Source organism: Felis catus, chromosome B4, assembly GCF_018350175.1.
Source record: "Felis catus isolate Fca126 chromosome B4, F.catus_Fca126_mat1.0, whole genome shotgun sequence".
In the NCBI taxonomy this organism is placed as follows: Eukaryota; Metazoa; Chordata; class Mammalia; order Carnivora; family Felidae; genus Felis; species Felis catus.
Genome location: NC_058374.1, coordinates 12540849 through 12565320, shown reverse-complemented (window position 1 = coordinate 12565320; position 24472 = coordinate 12540849). Strand labels below are relative to the sequence as shown.

At 42.8% G+C, this 24472-nt stretch overlaps 1 protein-coding gene across 8 annotated transcripts in view; it reads right to left on the bottom strand.

The window, feature by feature from the left end:
- The window catches only part of OPTN (optineurin), a 40469-nt gene that overhangs the window by 8890 nt on the left and 7107 nt on the right, over nucleotides 1-24472 (bottom strand). For 7 of the 8 annotated variants that reach the window (XM_045060877.1, XM_045060878.1, XM_023256344.2 and 4 more), the window contains exons 2-10: nucleotides 23264-23440; nucleotides 22428-22630; nucleotides 17753-17935; nucleotides 15226-15299; nucleotides 12702-12836; nucleotides 5154-5256; nucleotides 3498-3613; nucleotides 1394-1543; nucleotides 923-1016 (exon numbers count right to left, since the gene is read on the bottom strand). In XM_045060877.1, the coding sequence (XP_044916812.1) occupies nucleotides 923-1016; nucleotides 1394-1543; nucleotides 3498-3613; nucleotides 5154-5256; nucleotides 12702-12836; nucleotides 15226-15299; nucleotides 17753-17935; nucleotides 22428-22630; nucleotides 23264-23429 (1224 nt within the window). In that variant the 5' untranslated portion in view covers nucleotides 23430-23440. The remainder of the gene's footprint in view (nucleotides 1-922; nucleotides 1017-1393; nucleotides 1544-3497; nucleotides 3614-5153; nucleotides 5257-12701; nucleotides 12837-15225; nucleotides 15300-17752; nucleotides 17936-22427; nucleotides 22631-23263; nucleotides 23441-24472) is intronic. The other variant, XM_045060876.1, reaches the window with a different exon arrangement.

Below are 24472 nucleotides of genomic sequence, written 5' to 3'. Positions count from 1 at the left end.
CTAAGTCTTAGGAACAATATTCTCTTAAGAAAAATGAAAAACAAAGAGTACATTTATAAGCATATAAACTCAAATTCAGAGCTTCCATGATCTTTACTTATTTATCCCAGCTTTCTTCAAGTAAAACTGACAAATAAAACTAAGATTTTTTTTTTAAATTTTTTTTTAACTTTTTATTTATTTTTGAGAGAGACAGAGCACGAGCGGGGGAGGAGCAGAGAGAGAGGGAGACACAGAATCCGAAGCAGGCTCCAGGCTCCGAGCCATCAGCACAGAGCCCGATGCGGGGCTCGAACTCGTGAACTGCGAGATCATGACCTGAGCCGAAGTTGGACACTCAACCGCCTGAGCCGCCCCGGCGCCCCAACTGTAAGATATTTAAAGTGAAGAATGTGGCAATTTGACAGGTGTATACAGCATGACAGGGTTCCCCCAACCAGGTTAATTAACATCCATCACCTCACATATCTACCCGTGTTTAAACTGCCACATCATGGTGGCATTATACTAATGGAAGTTGCAGTCTGGTGAGTCCAGGGTCTCAAGTTCACTGACAGTAGCAAGCTAGCCCCACGATAGCTCAACGGACACGACCCCTCCAGGGGCAGCCAGTGGTCTCACCGCGCCCTGCTCACGTGGGAGCCCATGCTGGTAGCTGTCCTACAGACCCACCCGCTGTTAGAAATCCTAAAAGCTTACTCCCCGGCTGTAGGAATCAGCACCATCCCTGCACGCGAAGCACGTTACACATAGGTAGAACACCGGAACTCACATGCACTCGGACACGAGAAATCAATGATAAAATGAAGGGCACCCTTTGAAACCAGACTTAGTTAAGGATTGACAACTACTTTACATATAAAAATGTTTAACAGTTTCTTTTTATTATGAGGCTATGGAAGTAATTTTCTTCTATGAGTACCTCTTTCCTTTTTAGTTCCTCGATCGTTTTCAACAAATTATTGTATTCTTGAAGAAGCTTGTTATGTGTCACCTGGAGAGTGGCTACCTTGGACCTATTGAAAAAGACAGTAAGAAATGGTATCTTGGGGGAGATACCAGAAAAACTTAGTCTTGCTTTCCAACCCCCTTCTGAACACTCAACTAGCAAATTCTTCTCTCCTACCTTTGCCATCCCACCACCTGCTAGCATTTTCTTACTCTCAAAGAAAACAATCTTTACAAAAAAAAAAAAAATCAAGATTGATTACAAGTCACGTTAATAATTCTGTTATAATAAAACAAATGTTATCTCCTCAGAAAAATCTCCTGTGCTCCTTCAGATACATAAAAGAGAAAATCTTTTAATGTATTCTCAAATCCTATTTCCAATCTGATAAAAGTGCTCTCCTATTTTCTTCCAGCAAGTAGTCATTTGGTCGTGGCTACTCACTTTTCATCTTCAGTTTTAGCTTGCTCCATTTTGATTTCTGATCGCATGCTTTCCACTTGTAGTTCCAACTTTTTGTTGTTATAAACAAGCTCCTGCTTTTCATTCAGCTCTGATGGGGTTGCAGAATTCTTCCTTTCAAGGGCCTGACATCTAAGAAAGATCGATATTTCATGAGGATGAACGACGCTCCTTCATTTCTCAGTGGCTCTTAAATCCCAAGACTATGTAGCAAATACAAAGAAATTTAGGATTGCATTTTTCAAGGAGTATTTAGCAATGCAAACTAAAATATTTTATCCTCCTTGCTTCTTTACTAAAAACAGGCAGTATTTCTAAACCCTCATGACTAAACATTAAAAAAATTACAGATCTTTTCTTGGAAAATAAATTTACATATTTCAGAATCCGTATGCCTAATGTAAAAAAGTACAGATCTAAGACCACACAAGCCTTATGCAGTCATGTAAAAACTGCCTTATGTAGTCATGTAAAAACATATTTTTGTTCTTCAGACACAGACCAAAATAGTAATTGGCTAAAGGTACTTTTCGCATACTGATCCATGGATATTGTCAATATTTTAAAAAATTGTTAAATATTTTAAAAAGGGCTACACTTTCTACACACTTCCCCCACTTACTTGCTGTCAGTTTAAGTTTGTTTAGAAAACAAAAATTGCGGGGCGCCTGGGTGGCGCAGTCGGTTAAGCGTCCGACTTCAGCCAGGTCACGATCTCACGGTCCGTGAGTTGGAGCCCCGCGTCAGGCTCTGGGCTGATGGCTCGGAGCCTGGAGCCTGTTTCCGATTCTGTGTCTCCCTCTCTCTCTGCCCCTCCCCCGTTCATGCTCTGTCTCTCTCTGTCCCAAAAATAAATAAACGTTGAAAAAAAAAATTAAAAAAAAATAAAAAATAAAAAATAAAAAAATAAAAAGTTATGGGTTTTGTTAAGCACAAAGACTATGACTTCTGACAAAGTTTTTTTTTTTTTTTTTTAGTGTTTATTTTTGAGACAGAGAGAGACAGAGCATGAGTGGGGGAGGGGCAGAGAGAGGGGGAGACACAGAATCAGAAGCAGGCTCCAGGCTCTGAGCTGTGAGCACAGAGCCTGACATGGGGCTTGAACTCACGAACCGTGAGGTCATGACCTGAGCTGAATTTGGATGCTTAATTGACTGAGCCACCCAGGGGCCCCATGACAAAGATTTAATAAGGGAAGAGAAAATGTCCTAAGCCCTCTTAAAGATCAGAAAGAGAATTTCAGTATAATAATAGTAAATATGAAACTACAGTGGCCATATGCAAGGCATTAACACCAAGCGTGTCAAACATCTCAACAAGTTATGAAGTAGGGATAATGACACACATTTTACAAATGATAAAACTAGGGCTCAGAGAGGTTAAATAACCAACTTGCCCAAGCTAATACCACAAATGAATTGTAGATCCACATTTCAACGAGGTCAGTTTGTCCAAAGTCCCTAGCTTTCGCTACCATGCTGTGCCAGATTACCAGAATACTGTTTAGCCTTGGTAAATTTAACTCCAAGGTAACATACGCTCCTACACCGTGCCGGGAATATGCTTGCCAGCCAGTCCCAAAGAACCATATAACCTTCGCTCTTCTAAATTCTGGGTAACTCGTTACATCAAGAAAAACAAGCACATGCAAAGTTCTCAGTGTAAATAGTAGCCTTCATAACTGATTGAAAATGATTTTCTTTTCCTCAATAAATCTCATTCCAGTTCTTTTTGCTCTTTGCAGCTTTCGTTTATGTGTCCTTGCATCAACGCTGTTGACTCAGGAAGGTCACGGGACATCTGGCTTACTGCTTTTTTACAGGTCCTCACGGAGGCTAGTGCATTTCACTGACACCCGCAAACAGCTGCATCAGATTTCCCCGGCCCCCCGCCCCCCGCATTTTAGTACAAGTATTTCACGTGAACCTGTGCATTCACCTCAACATTCGTGTTTTCCAAATTCAGATTTTAATTAGGTTTCTATTTTTCTTTCAGTAACACAGTAGCGAAACCATGTTTTTACACGGTATTTTGTAAAAATGTACACTTTCCGAAGAAGAAGAAAAAATTCATCCCTCGCTCTTACTTCTCTTGAAGTCTCTTCTTCATTAGCTCAGCTTCACTGAGTTTTGTATGAGCCTCTTGAAGTTCCTTAAATAGGGTGGTCACCTGAAGGTTCAACGTCTCCACTTCGCTTCCAACCTGTCACACAGAAAATCCCAAGCACGCACATGCAATTCACATCAGAGATCAAATGAACCTCTTTGTGAGAAAACAGTGTGAAGCATTAGTGTCCAACTAAGACTGATGGGTCAATTGATTAAACTTTGGACAATGAACACCCCAAATACTGTACATGAAAAGAAACGTTTTAGATACAACTCTGTCACCTGATATGTCTGTATTTACTAGTTATATATAACAGTTTATATTTCACAATGTGTAATTTACATGTATAATCACTAATAAATATAAATAGATAAATATAAATAAATATAACATATATATGTATACACAAAATGCTGTTTTTCTTACATAAATGATCAATTCGGATGCACTTGTGATAATGACTTTATCATAATTAATTTTTTTTCTTATAGAAATCGGTGGAGTTTATTTAAATGGAAGAAAAACGTCTCCTCTTTGATACTTGGCAACCCAAGAACCTCCCTTCTTAAGACTTGTAGGGGCCAAAATTCACACAAACGTTCCCAGATGTTAAGGTTTTGACTTTTACATAGAGAGAGGCCGCAGGCATTTTAGGTTTTGCTAATTTCTGCTCGTCCTTTATCATAACTAAGTTAATACTGATCACAGTCCAGGGGATCACAGAACATAGTGGTGTCAGAGCACAATCTAATTTATCTAGACAGCAACCCAGGCCCATCCATATTCCCTGGCTGATTTATGTCTCCAGTTTACTTCACTTTTTTCACTGAACCGCCTTTTTCCCAGCAGCTCTGGCAGAATTGCTGGCAATGAGTTTTACGTTGCCTTGGAAGTCTCAGTACTTCTCTATTACTGACAAATGGTTTTGGTCAACCAAGTACGATTACGCCCAGGCTGCCTCTTCATCTCTGTGTTTTAAGTGGTTGTCAGTCTCTTGAAGTAGGAGACTCAGCCCCGGCCATGGCATACGGTAGGCACTCCGCATACATTTGCTGAATAAATGAATCCGCTGAGCTGAGCATCTTATGTCCACGCTTGTCACGTGGGCAACTGCAGCCCTCACAACTTCCTGGCTTCGCCAGCCTTCCCTAAGCTGAAGACCATGTGGCAGGCTCCAAGGGCACATCTCTGAGCTGCCACGGAACACTGGCTGTACAAGCTTTTCATTCAAACTATGTCATTCAAACCCGTAGGAGGGTAGGACCCAAAGCTTTTAATTCGATCTCGAGTTTCTGGGTCATGTTCTCAAACGATCTTATTACAAAGTGGACAACATTCCTTTCTCCATTAGCAGACCTGTTCACTCAGTAAGTTAGGAGAGAAATCAGCCAAGAAGAGACAGAGGCGTGATTCCCTAGAATCACTGGGATGGGAACACATCTCCCTACAATTTACTATGGATGAATTTCAAATCGGGACATGGAATAGGAGAGAAATAGAATATATCCAACATTAAAATTATTTCTATTTCTAACGCGAAGAACCCAATGCAAGACTCGACTTCAGATACCATGCTTTGGGCCCTCGGGAAGGGGGGGAGCGGGTGACAGAGTGTGAGAACCTGAGTACCCACGGTTTCTGGGCCTTTCTCCTCTTCTTTCTCTTTTTCTTTACTCGTCTCTGTCTGGGTCTCAACTTCTGCATGATCACTGGCTTTCTTTTCAAAATATGAAACTCTGAAAAAGTGCAGAATATGGAAAAGTTACTTTCTCTGTGGCTTCAAGAAGAGAAACAGTTGCAGAAGCACTAAAAGAACACCGTTTGAAATCGATAAGAGATCTGGGGCTTCAAAATCTCTCTGCACTTGCTACGTTAACTTTTTTGGGTTTTGCTCTCATCCTAAAATTGGCTAGAATTGATTGAAGGGATGGGTTTAGGCAGGGTAAAAGGCATAAATCATCCCAAACACTGAAAAACACTGCCACTTTTCACGTAACAGTAATATGCAGAAATATTTTTAAAATCTGTGTTTTGTGTGTACGTAGGTCATGCATGTGTGTTACAAGAGTGTGTGTCCCTTTATAAGGATTCAGCAGAGAGAGGATGCCTTTTTAGGACCCATCAAAGGTCGCAAGTCCCTAAAAACACACAAATGGACCAACCTTCCTCCATTGAATCATAACCACATGAAAGCCAGCCCAGCGCAAATAAAACAAGAAGAGATTTCTGGTTAAAGATGGTATACTGAATACATGTATGTAATTCTTGTCCCACCCTGAACCCCACCAAAATGACTTTTAAAAAGCCACGTATGTACAAGAACAAAGAGAAAGGGAAAGGAAATAACAGCAAGAAGATTTGGGGGGCACGGCTACGAGTAGGAACTGAGCCAATAGAGCTGGGTCTGAAGCCAACAGTAGGGAGAGCCAGTGTGAGGTCATCGACACTGTGGGAACCAAAAGGCTCAGGAGTCATCGACACCAGGTACCTCGGGATCTGGAGACAAAGATGGGGCCTGTTTAAGAGGGACTACAAGATCACAAAATAAAGGGTTTCTGGACTCAGACATTAGTAAGAGAAGAGAAGTGGGTTCTTCTGTAAGGGGAACTTACACACAGAACACTAAGACCCTCAGCCACCTCTTCCTACTCAAGGACTTTGACATCTAGAAAAGTACCTTCCAGGCAGGACGCTGGAAGAGTCTCCCTTGGAGTACATAAGGATACTCCAGCATAAGGGAAAAGATTTAAAGTTTCTGACACAGGGCTTCCCCGAGAAAACCTCCCAGCCAGATCTCCTGAGATGTGGACCCAGAGCTGCAATCAGCTTCTAATACCCTATTATCCTGCTGAATCTGAGCAAACAGGCAAGACTGCTGGACATTTAAGGGAAATCTTAATATGAAACTGAAAAGAGTAATTTACTGAAAACAGAATATGCCAGTGGGGGGGGGGAAAGTAAAAAAACAGCACTGATGAAGGATCCTTAGACACATAAACACTACAACCACCAAAAAAATGGAACACAATAAAAAAGATTCTCTCCTGCAAAAAAGGAAGATGGAAGTTGATCAAATCTATCAGAAAGGAGAAAGAAGAAAAAAGGAGAGCTAGAAAAAGGGAACAAGGAGTTAAACCACAAGAGATCCAATTCAAAAAGAACAGTGATGCTAGAAAGAGAGAACAAAGAAAACTGAGGGTTAGAAATAATTACCAAATGAATTCAAGATCATTTTTAAAATTTTTTTTAAATGTTTGTTTATTTTTGAGACAGAGAGAGACAGAGCATGGAATGGGGGAGGGGCAGAGAGAGAGGGAGACACAGAATCTGAAGCAGGCTCCAAGCTCTGAGCTGTCAGCACAGAGCCCGACGCGGGGCCCGAACCCACGGACCGTGAGATCATGACCTGAGCCGAAGCTGGACGCTTAACTGGCTGAGCCACCCAGGCGCCCCTCAAGATCATTTTTAAAGAACTGAAGGATGGGGCGCCTGGGTGGTGCAGTCGGTTAAGCGTCCGACTTCAGCCAGGTCACGATCTCGCGGTCCGTGAGTTCGAGCCCCGCGTCAGGCTCTGGGCTGATGGCTCAGAGCCTGGAGCCTGCTTCCGATTCTGTGTCTCCCTCTCTTTCTGCCCCTCCCCCGTTCATGCTCTGTCTCTCTCTGTCCCAAAAATAAATAAACGCTGGAAAAAAAAAAAAAAAAAAGAACTGAAGGACATGAGTCTGCAGAATGAAAGAGCCCAAGAGTGTCCAGAACAGACAGATGAAAAACAGGTTCACCACCAAAGCATGTGAGAAGTCTCATCACCACAAACATGAAGAATCACAATGGCACTGGGTTTCTCAGCAGTAACACCAAAACCGAGGGCACAAGGAAGCCACGTTTTCGAAAAGTGGAGGGAAAATTATATCCGATTACAGAATTCTATACCTAGCCAAACTATCCATGAATCATAAAGGCAGGAGGAGAGATTTTCAGATATGAACGTGTCAGAAAATATACTGCCGATAAATTCTTTTTTCAGTAAGTCAGTGGAGATATGGTGGGCTTGATTTGAAAAGAAATAAAAAAAAAAAGCATAGGAAAGGCATTATATTCAGGAAACAGGTGATGGAACACAGGAGAGATGAAGGAGTTCCCCAGGGCAAAAGTAAAGGGAGGTGCCAAGATGAGTTCAATGTAGCAGGACCTGGGAAGCAAGCAGGCCAGATTGCAGCGAGAATACTCTTAGACTACTAACACATCTGAGAGGTTTCCTTGCTGAGGAAGAGCATGGGGAAACTAAGCAAGTTTTAAAAATGTAATTATGCATAGAGGCAAAAAAAAAAAATAAGTTGTATAAAAAAAGGAAGAATGTTCAAGGCACAGAGCAGAGCTCAACTCAGAGCTCCATGTGCATGTCTAATAACATCAACACTGAGTACTTATCTCACTACATTTCAACATAGCCGATTTTGGAGGTGGAGCGGGCAAGCCAGGTCCGGAAGCATCTGTGTGCGATGACAATGAGGGGGGTGAAAGACAGTTAAATCTCCATCGTTCAGTGTCAGAGGTCAATAGATTGTGTTCACAACAGGGGGAAAATTCAGCAGCAATTTGAGCCCGGTACATGGAGGGAAACATCAAAATGGTTGGAACCCATGCAAATTGCCAAACCTAAGGGGCTGCACGGGCACTTTTTCAGGCCAAGCCAAATAAATGGGTTAAGGGCCAGCTGATGCAGGGTTGATGGATGAGCCTTCATTACACTATTCACATCCGACACAGGGCTCCATGGGAAAATTCTTCTCCAAGGAAAATTTTCATCTTGGACTGAATTTCTGTGCTACCTCTTGATTCTCTTGGGCTACACTTTCTACACACTTCCCCCACTTACTTGCTGTCAGTTTAAGTTTGTTTAGAAAACAAAAATTGCGGGGCGCCTGGGTGGCGCAGTCGGTTAAGCGTCCGACTTCAGCCAGGTCACGATCTCACGGTCCGTGAGTTGGAGCCCCGCGTCAGGCTCTGGGCTGATGGCTCAGAGCCTGGAGCCTGTTTCCGATTCTGTGTCTCCCTCTCTCTCTGCCCCTCCCCCGTTCATACTCTGTCTCTCTCTGTCCCAAAAATAAATAAACGTTGAAAAAAAAAATTAAAAAACAAAACAAAACAAAAATTGCATGAAATACTAATCCTGGAAAACAATGGGGAAAAAAAAGACAAACCTATTGGTTTCTCTCCCCACAAATCTAAAAATTTTCAGAATAAATTTTAGACTGTTTATACCCTTATTTCTCATGATTAATGAAGAGAGTTGAAGACTCACTTGTTTGAGAAAAACACATGTTAGGTCTTGGAATGTGTTTTCATCATTTCCTATAGAGCATGAAACCAAAGCAGGCTAACCAGGTTTCTCAGTTTCAGTCCTGCCTTAGCTAGGAGAAAATCATCATCCTGACACTCACCTAGAGAACATTAGTCTTGGTAACTATCACTGACTTCCCGGTTGTTATATACAGAAAGAAGGCTGGCGCACAAAGTAGAAATTCAATGCGACTGGGAATGGGACCCTTCACAGGTGTTCAAGGGGAGAGACTAAAAACAGCCATCTCAAAGGCAGGCCGGACTTCCTAGGGCAGGCTGAAGGGCTGTGGCTGCAGACAGAGGGCTGTAATTATTTTGGAAGCAGGAATTATATATATCTCATATGAACGATCAGGATGTATAATTAGCAAATTCCTAAGTTTCCACTTCCACCATGAAAGCTGATCATGCTAAATAAGGATGAATTACTGGCTACACCTGACTTCTGAGAATGATGTATGGAACATGGGAGGGGTAAACATGACTACAAAATACAAACACACGGATTACTCAGGCTACCGAGGGCCTTCCTCAACACGTAACTCCTTCCCTTCAAAAAGCAGCTGTGATAACTAAGGTGTAAAAGGAGGGCATTCATCCATCCATTCCTTTGTCCATTTATCTGTGCACTGTTAACTATGCTTTTGGGATTTGTCTAAAAGATAGGACAAATATTTTGCTCCATGAGAATACATGGTGCTAGTCTCCTAGAAGTCAACCTTTGAAATTTTCTAAGGGACAGCAGTAGCATATGGTGTAAAATCCTAGGATTTAGAGCCAGCATGCCCTTAGCACCTTTGAAAAGCTATCAGATAAGTCACCGGACAAAGGCCAATGTGTTTTCCGGATTAACCTCATCTGAATAAATAACATAGGTTTCACATTTTAAGATCTTTCTATAGTTAAAAATTTTAACTGCTTCAGTTAGAAAGTGCTTTTTTTTTTTAAGTTTATTTTGAGAGAGAGAGAGATAGAGTGAGCAGGGGAGTGAGCTGTTAGCAGTGCCTGACGTGGGGCTTGAACTCATAAACCGTGAGATCATGACCTGGGCTGCGATCAACAGTGGAATGCTGAACTGACTGAGCCACCCAGGGACCCCAGGAAGTGCTTCTTATAGTGCTAGAATTTTAAGAGCAATAAGGCATCTATAACTTCTGAGAGAATTGATTATATTGTAGTATATTTATGATTAAATGTTGCAATCACTGGAGTCCTAAAACTACTGTGTAACCTCTTCCATGTCTTACGTGGTTTAGCATTTTGCACTTCTAAAAAGTACATTTGCACACAGAAATTTATTGACTTCACAACTCTATACCGTAGATGAATTTTACCCCAAAGTATTTGTGTGTGTTTACACGTCTACCACATTCTATGAGGCTGGTATCTCCCTTATACCAAAAACAGACACAGGCATCACAAGAAAAGAAAATTACAGACTAATACCCCTTATGAATAAAGATGCAAAAATCCTAAATAAAATTTGAGCAATCCAAACTAGCAACATATAGAAAGGATTATACATCATGACCAATGGGATTTACCCAGGAATGAAAGGTTTAACATGTGAAAATCAATCAGTATAATACATCATATTAACAGAAGCTTTAAAAACCCATATAATCATCCCCATAGACATGGAAAGCATTTCACAAAATCCGAAACCCTTCATGATAAAAATTGTAGCAATCTATAACTAGAATGGAGTTTCTCAACTTGACACAGCATCTATGAAACCTTACAGCTAACATTGTACTTGATGGTAAAAGGCTGAAGGCCTTCCCTCTAAGGTTAGGAACAGACAAGCATGTCTGCTTTTTCAACTTATATTTCACATTGTGCTAGAGATTCTAGCCAGTGGAATAATGGAAGAAAAAGAAATACAAAGTATTTCTTGTTGGTAAGGAAGAAGTAACACTATCTCTTTGTAGATGATGTGATCTTGTATAAAGAAAATCCTAAGGAATCCACTAAAAAACTAATAGTGCGAATATGTGAGTTCTAACAAGGTTGCAAGCTACAAGATCAATATATAATATACAAAAAAAAAAAAAGCCAGTGATATTCCTGCATACTACCAAAGAATACTCCAAAAATGAAATTAAGAAAACAATTTCATGTATACAGTTCTAAAAAGACCAGAACACATAGGAACAAATTTTGAAAAGCAGTGTATGACCTATATGTTGAAAACAACAAAACATCACTGAAATACATCACAGCTGACCTAAATAAATCCATGGATTATCTTTCACGGATCAGAACATTTAACAATGTTAAGAGGGCATAACTCTCCAAACTGAACTCCAGGGTCAATGCAATCCTTAACAAAAATCCCAGCTGGCTTTCTACACCACCGCCCCCCACTCCACCCCCGACAGAAACTGAAAAACTTATCCTAAGATTTATACAGAAAAACATGAAATCCACAGTAGCCAAAATAATCGTCCTGATTATTCCTGATTCCAAAATTTACTACAAAACTATAGTAATCAAGACAGTGTAGTATTAGCAAAGAATAGGCATATAAATCAAAGGAATGAAATTGAGGGTCTAGAAATTAATCTTTACAGGTATGGCCAACTGATTTATTCCAAGGGGGGCAAGACAGTTCAGTGAGGGAATGAATGGTCAACAAATGGTGTTAGGATGAATGGAAATCTACACACGAAAGAATGAAGTTGGTCCCCTACCTCACACCATATACACAAAAGAACTGAAAATGGATCAGAGACCTAAATGTAGGAGCTAAAATTATAAACCTTTTAGGAGAAAACATAGGAGTGAATCCTCATGACCCTGGATTAGTCAATGGCTCCTTAGATACAACACCAAAAGCATAAATGACATAAGAAAAATAGATAAACTGGACTACATAAAAATAAAAAAAAAATTGTGCTGCCAATGATAGCACCCAGGAACTGAAGAGATAATCTACAGAATGGGAGAATATATTTGCAAGTCATATACCTCATAAGGGATTTGCATCTTGAATATATAATGAACTCTTATAACTCAGTAATAAAAAGGCAATCCAATTTTTTTAAATGGGCAAAAGATTTCAAGGGATGTTTCTTCAAGGAAGGTATACAAATGAGCAACATGAAAAGATATTAGTTGTTAAGAAAATTAAATCAAAATCACAGTGAGGATGTGGGAGAAAGTAGAACGCTCATATATTGCTGGTGGAAACATAAAATGGAGCAGCCAATGTGCATAACAGTTTGGTATTTCCTCAAACTATTAACCACAGAGTTACCAATGACCCAGCAATCCCACTCCTGGGTATATAACCCTAGAGAATTAAAAAAATATATGTATGTATACCTCCACACAAAAAATTGTGCATGAATGTTTAAAGCAAATATTATTCACAATAGGCATAAACTGGGAAGCAAAACGTTCACCAGCTGATAAATAAACAAAATGTTGTCCAGCCCCATGGTGGACTGACTCTTTCTTGGCAACAAAAAGGAAGTGAAGAACTGACACACGCCACAACATGGATGAACCTGGAAAACATGCTACATAAAATAAGTCAATCACTAAGGTGCACATGTTACATGATTCCATTTATACAAAATGTCCAGAAAAAGCGAATCTGTGGAGACAGAAAACCGATTACCGGGGGTGGGGAATGAGCAATCCGTGTCAGCGGGAAGTGGTTTCCTATTTGGTGGAAAAAAATGTTCTAAAATTATAATGTGGAAATGGTTCCATAACTGAATATTCTAGACGACACTGAAATGTATTCCTTACGTGGATGGATTATCTGGTATCTTAATCACATCTCTCTAAAGCTGTGCCAGGGCATGAATATTTCAAATTACCTATTTCATACCTTTCTTTGGCTTCCTTGAGGGCAACTTCAAGTCTCTCCACCTTCTGGTTTCCTTCCCTTAGACAAAGCAGGAGCTGGCTCACAGTTAATTCTTCAAATTCCAAATAATTCCTGGCACCTTCTGCAAGTTTGCTCCTTGATCAAAAACAGCATACAGATTAAAAGGTTTTCATCAGAAAACAAAAATGTCAAAGTATCTGTGAGTATAACTGGAACCAACTTAAAGGAACTGCTTCCCAGAACACTTTCCAAATAACTCTCATTTACAGACCGAACGCGGCTGGCCCTGCGCCCACCAGGGCCCCACTCCTCCATGCTTTCCGGGAAGTACACGCTCGCTTCCTCCAAATGGCCGGTGTGCCCACAACATCAGACCACAGGGCCCACGGGACCAGAGGTGGCCCTGGTTTCCAGTGCCTGGCCTTCCTAGAGAACCAGCCTCAGAGAGGACCACAGTCATACAAAGGACACAAGCAGGCCTGCTGCCTGTGACACGCAGACCACCGGCCTTTCTCCTGCTTGACGTTCTCAAGTCAAGAGAAAAAAATCATTTTTGTTTCTGATTTCAAATCATTAGAGCAGAGAAATGTAGGCACTGTTGGCATGTCAAATATTTTTCTTGATTTCAACTCTGATGAAATCAAGAAGCAGTTCATCCACAAATAAAACCAGGACCACCGCTGTGGTAACTACACCTCCCGGGTGACTGTGCCGATGCTCATGGGATCTAACCAAGTTCACCTGTCTCATAAACAGTCAGGATTAAATGCCAGTTCCTGACTCCAAAGCTCAAACTCCAAACCCAGAAATCAATCTATGACTCCTTGATATAATAATAATAATAATAATAATAATAATAATGTTTATTTAATGTTTATTTTTGAGAAAAAGGGAGAGAGTGTGAGGGGGAGGGGCAGAGAGAGAGGGAGACACAGACTCCAGAACAGGCTCCAGGCTCTGAGCTGTCAGCCCAGAGCCTGATGCGGGGCTTGAATCCACGAACCATGAAATCACGACCTGAGCTGAAGTTGGATGCTTAACCCACTGACCTACCCAGGTGCCCCACTTTCTTTTTTTTAAATGTTCATTTATTTATTTTTGAGAGAGAGAGAGAGAAAAAAAAAGAATGAGTTGGGCAAGGGCACAGAGAGAGGAGAAGAGAGATGCCTAAGTAGGCTCTGGGCTAACAGCACAGAGTCCGGTGTGGGGCTTGAACTCACAAACTGCGAGATCATGACCTGAGCGGAAATCAAGAGTCCGATGCTTAACCGACTGAGCCCCCCAGATGCTCCCTTAATATACCTTCAAACAAGGCAAGGAAGCTGTTATTGACAAGAACTGTGGCCTGGGGGCACCTGGCTGACTCAATCAGGAGCCTGTGGCTCTTGATCTCAGGGTTTTAAGTTTGAGCCCCACATTGGGTGTAGAGATTACTTAAAAATAAAATCTTAAAAAAAAAAAAAAAAAAAAACCTGTGGCTTAAAAGGGGAAGTGGTTTTGGCAGGTGGATATAAATGAGGAGGAAGTGGCTTGGAAATTTCAAACAGGGCTTTTTTCCTTCCCACCACGTTCAGGAAAGTCCTCCGATACTAAAAAAGCAACATGAGAGAAAGCCGAGGAATTGTTAAATAAAAAAGGGATAACTTTCATTGATGCCAACTGCCCTGTTGGATGTAAGAATATCATCTAACATTTATTTTCTTCCTTGTGCAAGGGCTTGGTAACATAATTGGGGAAAAAAAAAACCACCACCCATTTTGACGTTTTATAAATACACTCATTAAGTTCTAGAAACAAAAGGTATTAAAAGCCTATGAGAGAAGAGATTCCTAGAGAAATTTTCAGGTAACTGTCTCTTTCAAATAGACTAACACGGCAGTAATCCGCTCACAGAGGATGAGCCAACAGCCCCCTCCGTGTGAGTGCAAGGCGCAAGAGCCCCGATTGTCTAAGTCCTCTCCCATCTCTTCCTCCGAGCTCCCCACCCCACCCCCGCCGCCACCATTTAAGATGTCTGCTTCCTGGTTATCTACTTGCAACAGGTCAATTTGAGACTCCACATGTAAGACCTCCGGAAAGTGGGTAGGACAGCAACTCAGGGCACTAACAGTCATCCCTAGAGAAGGTTACTCCCTATCAGTCACCCTGGCTTATATTTGGGACTGATCAGGGAAGAGAAAATGCTAACAACCCCCTTTATCAAGCTGGACAGCCTGGTCCAGGTCAAACTATACTGATAAATTGGGAAACAGAAGTCTTGATTAAGAGCGAGTTTGTTTTCACTTCTCATCTGATGGGAGTTGAAACACATCTAAACAGAGAGGCGAGGGGGAGTTAGCTTACAAAGGCACCCAACGTTGTTTTGATTATCAGCCAGTTTGGGCTGCAACATATTAAGTATCATTCAAACCGAACATCCTTCAAAGGTCCTGGTATAAATTAGTTAAGAATTGACTTTTGCAGCCCATCATGTTTGACCTCCCAGCAAGGGTGTCTCCGACAGCCTTAGCCCTTCTTCACCTACGTGTCAACGGAATCAGTTCTTGTGGGCCCAGGACTTGTCTTGATTTCTTTCAGTGCCACATCTGCTTCTCCTTCCTGTCAAGGCAGAAATGAAAGGGATTTGACGTGATATGTCTGTGAGAAAAATGCTTTCCCAGAAGAGAAAAAGGCAATAGATCAAGAATTTTGATGGCACGCCACCCAAGGAATCTACCAACATTTGAATGTGAGATGGTTAAATTAGGTCACTGACATGGAACGGAACTTTACCCTTCCCTCACCCTGCACACCCTGTCAGGATTATAAATATCTAGGGCCACGGCGTGAAGGTTGGTCTCTCATCCCGAGCAGTCAACCTGACCCCAAACACATGAAAGCTTATCTCCTCCTTCTCCTTGGCAGTTCCCTTCTTTCCCAAATAAAGGTCACACGGAGCTAGTGACAACTCCATACACCTTCCCCATACAGGCCTTTAAAATGCACGATGTCGGAACTTGCTGGAGCCACGTTGAAAAAGAGGCTGCTTTCTGTGGACAAGGCTCACACAAAGCACAAGGTTGGCTCCTATTAGAAATTCATACACACCGTGGGCCGTTTAAGGGAAGAAGAAGTCTAAGGCCCGTTAAATGATTTGAAAGACACGTATATTCCAATGAACTTGCAGGAAAAATCTTCCGAAAATGCACAAAGATAGTTAATTCTGATTGTGTACATTCTTCCTAAATCTTAGGCAGCGTTTTCTGGTTCACAGAAACAAGGCAAGAAAAGCACATTTACGCTAAAAATAACTGTCACTATCCGATCAGTGAAGGAGCATATTATGCTAACCACGTGCCCTAAAGGAAGAAGCCTCATTTGGAAACTTCTGATATGCTCTTGGGACTTCCTGAATTTTGCCAGTTATTTGCAGAAGGTGAAAGCTGTTTGATCAAATTTGTTTCATAATCTTTGGTCATCTGCAGAAAGGGCACTCTACTCTGGCAGAGCGTGCTTTCCACTTGGTATTTTATTTATTATTTTTTTAATGTTTATTTATTTCCTAGAGAGAGACAGACCAGACAGACAGACAGACACAAAGCGTGAGCAGGGAGGGGCAGAGAGAGAAAGGGAGTCACATGGTCCGAAGCAGGCTCCAGGCTCCAAGGTGTCAGCACGGAGCCCAACGCGGGGCTTGAACCCACGAACTGTGAGATCATGACCTGAGCCGAAGCCGGATGCTTAACCAACTTGAGCCACCCAGACACCCCTCCATTTGGTATTTGAATTCTCCTGATTTCAGCTGCCATCAGTGCACCCAAAGATTTATTTGGGAGCATGTTTGGCAAGGTTATTGAGAGTCATCTCCCCATCCTATTACTCTTTAGGGCAGCAAATGAGTTGGAAATCAGAGACAGTCGTGCATTGCACTAGTAATTCCGACACGCCCAGAAGTTTAGCCCTTTACGAGTTCCCCACTACTTATTTCCAAGGCACATTTTTCTCTCTCAGAGACACGATCTCTTTATCAGATGTACGGTTTGGCAAAGCTCAAATGCCAGTGTGTATCACAGAGGACCTCGTCCTTAGGTGTTCTTCTCCCTCATTAATCCATCTTTTTTAGCAGCGATGAAGGGGAGGCCCTTCCGTGGTTCATCTACCTGCGCTGCTCTTCGGCCAGACCCCGTGCATACCCAGATGTGGCCACAACAGATGCCACTCATGTGCTCCGGAACAGGCTGGCACCTGCCACTTCACTGTGTTACTGAGCTCACTGCATTTTCGGTTCCACAGAAATGTGTCAGACACTGTGGGCTTTAAACTCCGCTCTTGGAGGCACCCGGGCGGCTGCTATTAGAAGTGGGGGCGAAGCCAAGGTCGACCCTCACCCATAACCCCAGTGGCTCTGCTCTTTTCTCCACTTCTTGTTTTTAACAAACCACAGTTCCTTGGAAGACTCGTTGGAAAAGGAAGGTTCTATTATTTTAAATCTTTTTTTTTTTTCAACGTTTTTATTTATTTCTGGGACAGAGAGAGACAGAGCATGAACGGGGGAGGGGCAGAGAGAGAGGGAGACACAGAATCGGAAACAGGCTCCAGGCTCTGAGCCATCAGCCCAGAGCCTGATGTGGGGCTTGAACTCACGGACCGTGAGATCGTGACCTGGCTGAAGTCGGACGCTTAACTGACTGCGCCACCCAGGCACCCCCGGTTCTATTATTTTAAAGACATCAGTTTCCTGCATCGGATCATGATTCTACTCACCCAAGGCCAATGCTGACCACCCCTAAGGACCTGGCTTGAAAAAGTTGTTTTGTTTTTTTAGATCTGTCACAAAATGTCTGATTTGTCAGGACACATGGAAAGAAAAAAAAAACTACCTCTTTTGTCATAAAAGGTAATCAACATTCTTCCATTGCAGCTACGATAAATCTCACGAGCATCATGTTATGCTTATAAACAGGAGCCAATTTATCTTGGCGATGGCGACGCTGAAATTCCCCCACCATCTAGGTGTCTACGTGAGGTTTTTTGTAATTTGCTTAAAACAAAACCAAAACCAGGACACTTACAGCCATCCTGATTTCAACAAAGGAGTCTTCTGAGGGGCCGCCTGAGTTCAGCTTGAGCTGTAGTTCAGACACGATGCCCAGCAGATCTGCCTTTTCAGCTTGAAGACGGGCCACCTGGGTCTTCAGCTGTTCCATTTCCTGGTCTGCTTCTGCCTTGGGGACTTTGGGGTCCCCAGTGGGGTCCTGGAAATGACGAGAAGCCAAGTGAGTCAGTGAATCAAACGAACACCTGGTCGTCAAACTCAAGTGTCCCCACACCCCATGGCAAGACAATTATGCTTTATGGTAGAAAATTCTAGCCTTTTCTTGGAGATGTATTTTTACGTAAATTTTAAAAAAGAAAAATTTACATGATTTTATTACATTCAAATAGAAAATTAAAATAACCTCATGACAAAAAGGAAAGACTTCCTCAGCACACTGGAATAATCTGATATGAAGATAACCAGTCAGACTTCGACAATGGTAAACTTGTAAGTTGTAGTCCAAAAATCTCAGGAAATAAGGGCATCAACCTCTTATCTTTTTTTCTTCCTACAAATGCAGAACCCCCCATGCCCCCATACTTGTCATGTATAGTTAGAAGCCAAAGCATCAAGACGTTTCATTACTTGACACATAAATGGCCAAAGACAACGAAAGTTCCAAAATTCTCCGGGGCATGCAGGCCGGCTGCTATAATACACTACATTGGTGTTTTCAGGTTGCTAAAAGTAAGCCTGGTGAGAAATAAAAACTGAAAATTCAGAGGCTGCTACCAAAGGTAAAAAAAATTAACTTCTGGCCTATATACACATCAGTAATAAATATTCACCTTTCACTAATATCAAGTATGTGCTGCTTTCTCTTGTTGTAATTATTGCACGTGGCATAAGAGAGAGACCCTGTTTAGATGCAATGCTTGCACTTGGGAGTAAGGAAAACAGATTTCAGTCCACACCCTGCTAATCGCTGTGTGTGCGGCCATGAGTGCATTCACTTAATGTCTTGGCCTCTTTTGGCCTCTTTTGGTTTTCTTTTTCTTGGGTTAGAAAGGAAGATGGTGGCACCAAATGGTTTCGTTGGTCTCTTCCAGCTGTGACCTTGTAGACCTCTCTGGTTTCCTCCTCAGGAAACTTTCATTGCTTCTATACACATGGGACCACCAGAAATACATACCTGAGATCATCAGAGATTTACAACACATCAGAAAGTTCTCTCTCTCTCTCACACACACACATACACACACACCCCATGTCTCTAATAGATTTCCTAAGGAACTGTAAACCGACCCAGGGGCTCTGAGTGGAACCAAGAAAGCACCAGAAAGAATACGTACGGATGATAAACCAGCTGGTCCAAGAAATAGTAGAAAGTGGAAGGAAACGGATTAATATGCAACAAGAGAGTGCCCCTCACACCAGTGAGATCGTGCTGTTCCTTCCCCAGGGGCCTTCCCTTGCCACGAAACCACCACAGGCCCGAGAGAAAAGAACTCATGGTGAACCTGAGGAGTCAGGAATGCAAGGAATGGTTACCAGCCTGTGCATCCTGTCTCGGTCACGACCCGTCCCAAAGAAACATAAATGTGCAGGGACAGAAACAATCAAAGGAGAGGCACTCTTGGCCTGGAACCAGGAGGTAAGCAGGTGAGGGTGAGGCCACGCCCTATTAGGAATCTTCGCATTTTCCTGTTGGAGCCGTCTGAGGACATCTTCTAAATGGATTTTTAAAACAATCTTGGCATAAAGGGTAGGAAACAGAGTTTTAACCAAGTGTCTGAGGACAAGGGATATAAAGCCACGATTCTGGAATCTCAGACTGTCAGGTTAATTTCCTTTTTTGCAACGGTGAGGATCTCTTCACTATCCTTGGGCAATTCGGAATCTACTTATTTGGCCGTAAAACCTTGCAAAATAACATGTTAAATCTCTTCATTTTACTAATGAGACCCTTTCCATTCCCTTCCTGGACTAGAATGCGCACATTTTATTCTCTCTGATCAACCCCAACTCCATCATTTGTTAACGTCTTTTATTACTGTTGAGTGCCTGCCATTGACTTTCACGCAACACAATGACTCTACATCTTGTGTGCTTGTATCACGTCTCCATCACGCTGTCCTGGAAATCTGCCCAGGTGAACATGCCATTTCATAATCCTAGAAGAAACATCCATCTAATGACCTCTGCCTCACAATCTGTACAATTAAAAGTTAAAAAGTTCTCTGTACAGACGACTATAATTTATGATTCCATGAAATTGGACAGAATAATTAATACCTCAGCCTCACCCTGACAATCAGAAGGCAGATCTCCAAAGGAAATTCCCTACTCCCCTTTCCTTGTGTGGCACAGAACACGTGAGAGGCTCTGGTGGCTAGAGGGGACTCCCTGGAGAACCAGCAGCGAGGATGGGTCAGCAAGAGTGAGAAAAGTCAGAGGCTCAAGTCAGGAAAATGAGAGCCTAAATTTTACAAATCACCTCAACTGGTCCATGAAAAAAAAAACAGCAAAGAGGAGGCAGGGAAGCAATAGGCAGGCCTGGGAGGCGTATTTTGGGGGGAAAAGCTGATGACCAAGGGTTTTAAAGAGCTGTAAGTATCTCTGTCCAAGCACCCAAGTCCTGTGTCCCAAGGACTCACTTCTGAGTCTTGCTTATAGCTTGTTTTATCTGATCTTCTGCATTGCAAGAAGCTGTCCAGAGCTCCAGCTCTGTTCTCAACTTCTTCCAATAGTGGGACGTTTTAGGAAAACCCATAGGCAGACTATTTCAAGCAAAGTGCTTCTGGAAGCTTCTTTCTGAGCTCCAGTGCAATAGTCCCCAGCAGGCTGATGCCAGCTGTCAGCTCACATCCCAGAGACCAAGGAGGAAAACAGTGTAAGATATTTTCTTCCCGAGAGTAGAAAATACATTCATATATCCCACCAGGTGATCATGTCTTCAGAGCATTCTACCTCGAAAATATTTCGACACTGAGAGACTTCCCCCAAAGTAGTGACTTAATGCTCTTCGAACTGTAAGACAAGTTCAAGCATCAGATGTGAAGAGTCTTATCAGCAATGAATCGTTTCCCATACACACATAAGTTTACGAATGTCCACGCTGTCCCATGAGCAGGGATTGAGGAGTAAAGCACTGACCTAAACCACAATATTTCTCTCAACAGCTCTTCGTTCTTTAGATTATCCAGCTTGTCCTCTTCTCATTACTTTCTTTCCTTTATCTTTCTTTCTTTGCACTCTTTACCCAAGAAATCAGAGGTCAATGGAGCTCAAGGTATCTCAAGGAAATCACTGATGCCTCGATTCCATCCTCCCTGAGCCAAACCAGTGCTCCATCCTTCTGAGGGCTGCTAAGTTCAAGGTTGGGGAGAAAGTGACGAGCAGATGTCCATCCTAATGAACAATGTCCAGTGAGCCTTAGAATATGGGCAGACGCTTCAAGTGTGTTCTGACACAACCTGTTTTCTTCCACTCGCATCTTTAACATCCACTCCCAGCTGTGGGCACTTTTCTCCGGTTCTCTGGGTCGATGAAAATGTAGCAACCCTACAGCCTCCTGCCACAACATGATGTGTCGCACCATTTTCCAAAAGTAAATGTAAAATGTAAATTGAGGAATCTCTATGGTAGACTGGGGGAAGGACAAGATCGGTAAGCAAAACTTCCCAGTCATAGATTTTGTTTTTTTAATGCTTATTTATTTTTGAGAGAGAGAGGGAGAACGCCGAACGTGCGCAGGGGAGGGGCAGAGAGAGAGAGGGAGACACAGAACCTGAAGGCGGCTCCAGGCTCCGAGCTGTCAGCACAGATGCAGGGCTTGAACTCACAAACCATGAGATCATGACGTAAGCCAAAGTCGGACGCTTAACCAACTGTGCCACCCAGGTACCCCCCGAATCATAGATTTTTTTTTAATGCAATTTTATATCAAAGACAGAAACTAAAAGCTAACCCTTGGGTGGTTCTAGGCAGAGGTTATCTGCACCGTCTACAATGAATACAAAATACTGATTTATAACTACAACCTTCTTTTGACTATAATCACTATGGTCAAAGCTGTACAAACTTCCTTGCCCCAACAGAAATCATACACGACCCTTGAAGTTGCAACCAACCTTCTCAGCAAGAACAGTATTTTCTTTCTTTTTATTTATTTTTTTCAAATGTTCATTTATTTCAAGAGAGAGAGTCCCAAGCAGGCTCCACACCGTCAGCGTGGAACCTGACGTGGGGCTCAACCCCATGATTCCTGGGATCATGACCTGAGCTGAATCAAGAGTTGGATGCCCAACTGCCTGAGCCATCCAAGTGCCCCAATTTTTTCAAGATGATACAAAACACTTGTCTAGATGGGACGCCTGGGTGGCTCAGTCGGTTGAGGGTCCGACTTTGACTCAGGTCATGATCTCGCTGTGATTTCGAGCCCCACGTCAGGCTCTGTGCTGACAGCTTGGAGCCTGGAGCCTGCTTCGGATTCTGTGTCTCCCTCTCTCTCTGCCCCTCCCCCGCTCATGCTCTGTCTGTCTGTCTCTGTCAAAAATAAATAAACATTTTTAAAAAATTAAAAACAAAACAGAACTTGTCTAGCCTAAACCGTAAAAAGTTTGATCTAGAAGTCTAGATGAGTAAGATTCCACTCTAAATGTAACTAAAAGAAAATAAAATCGTAACAGATCAGTCTGCTCACTCACCTCAAGGGGCCTTTCTGTTTTCCCTTTTAGTTTTCTGAGTTCTTCCTTCAATTTTTCATTTTCATGACTCAAAGCCACGAGACGCTCTTTGGCTTCCTTGCTCTGTATCTCAAAAAATAGGCGTTCTTCCTTCTGTTTCTCTGTCCAGGCTGAAAGCTCTTCAAATCGCCCTTTCATAGCCTGATTATTCAGCTTCATGGCTTCTGTAGGGGGTTCAGAGTGAGAGTGTCGCGCATCAGACTTGACTGGATGAATCCCACCTCCCTCTGGACTACCCTCACCCTGTAGCTTGGAATCCAAAGAAGCCATACTTGGCCTGGGCCCCAGGCTCAGCAGCAAAAAGACTGTATGTAGCAAGGTGAGTGGTTTTTGTTTCCAGATAGGACGAGGGGGTCTAATGTTGTTTCTCGTCCTCCAAAGACTCCAGAAAACAAAGCTGGTTTGGGTGCCTCTGCTACAGCCCACGTGGTAGGGCACAGCCTCCAACACCGGCCCTGCCAGAAGCCACGGCCTGAGACACTGGGATGCTCTCTGTGAACAAGGGCATGTTTAGGACTAGCTCTGGAATAATAGTAGCGTTTCTCCCTGTTTCCTTCTAAACGGGCTAAATGTCACTGTGCCATTTCCCTGAGGTACGTAAGTGCTTTTTATTCTTACCTGCATCCCGAGGTAAACATTGCCAGCAATGTTAGCCTTACCAAAAGCTAAACTCTGGGCTCTCTCTCCAGGTAGTGCAATGGAGAGAAGGGAGCTCACCATCAAGGCTTTTCGCAAAGAGAGGCGGTTCACGAAGGCCCAGGGTGGATGGAGAACACGGGGGGCCGGCGGCCGCTCACCTTTGAGCTGATGGTTCTCGGTCAGGAGCTCCTTCATCTGCTGTAGCAGTTCCTCTGGTGTGAACGTGTCCAGATTTGGGTGGGCCAGGTTGGGGGGTCCATTTCCTGTGGTCTCACTGGGGCTGTCCCCCTTTTCAGTCAGGCAGCTAAGTGGTTGGTGGGACATGGCAGAAGGACCTACGGAAAAGTCACAGGCTGAAAACAGAGCTGTCTTCCCTCTGCGAGGGGTCCCCATGAGCCCCGCAAATCCACCGGCAATTGCTAGTGAGTTTTCCAAAAGGTGCCTACTTCCCCTCCAATTAGATTTTGGACATTTTTGATTCTTCCTTAAAAAAAATTTTTTTTTAATGTTTATTTTTGAGAGAGACGAGGGGGGAGAGGGAAAGGGGGAGAGGGAGAGGGAGAGGGAGGGGGAGAGAGAGAGAGAGAGAGAGAGAGAGAGAGAGAACAAGTGGGGGAGAGGCAGAGAGAGAGGGAGACACAGAATCCGAAGCAGGCTCCAGGCTCCGAGCAGTCAGCACAGAGCCCAACGTGGGGCTTGAACTCACGAACCGTGAGATCATGACCTGAGCCGAAGTAGGACACTCAACTGACTGAGCCATCCAGGCGCCCCTGATTTTTCCTTTTAAACAAAACATGTCTGTGCTAGCTTCAGTATGTATGCATGTACATGTGCGTCCACGTGAGTGGGGGCAGCGAGGAGCTGCGACATGAGGAAGAAAAGAAAAGCATGACAATGTGATAATTAGGACGGAGGGATTCATGAAGGCTTTAAACATGTATTTGTAGACATGGGTAAAGTATCATTAAATTGGTTTTCCCAAGCAAATCTTTGAAGTTCAAATCTCTCTGCTGTGGGTGAACTGCACAGAAAGTGAATTATATGTCAATAAAGCTGTTTAAAAAATCTCTAGGGGCGCCTGGGTCTCTCTGTCTCTCAATAATAAGTAAACGTTAACAAAATTTTTTTTTTAAATCTCTGTATTTCAGCTCATATTTTTGGCTAAGAGAAAAGGAAGAACTAATGCATTCTAGATGCTTCCTACATGCTGAATCACTGCACCAGACACGTCAGTTTCTAATCCTCACTCAAACTCAGCTAGATGGCTATTTTGCAGGAGACAGAGCTGAGTTTGCAGAGGTTTTATAGTTCGTCCAAGGTCACGTAAGAAGAGGTGTGACCCGGCGTTAGTGATGATTCCAAAACCC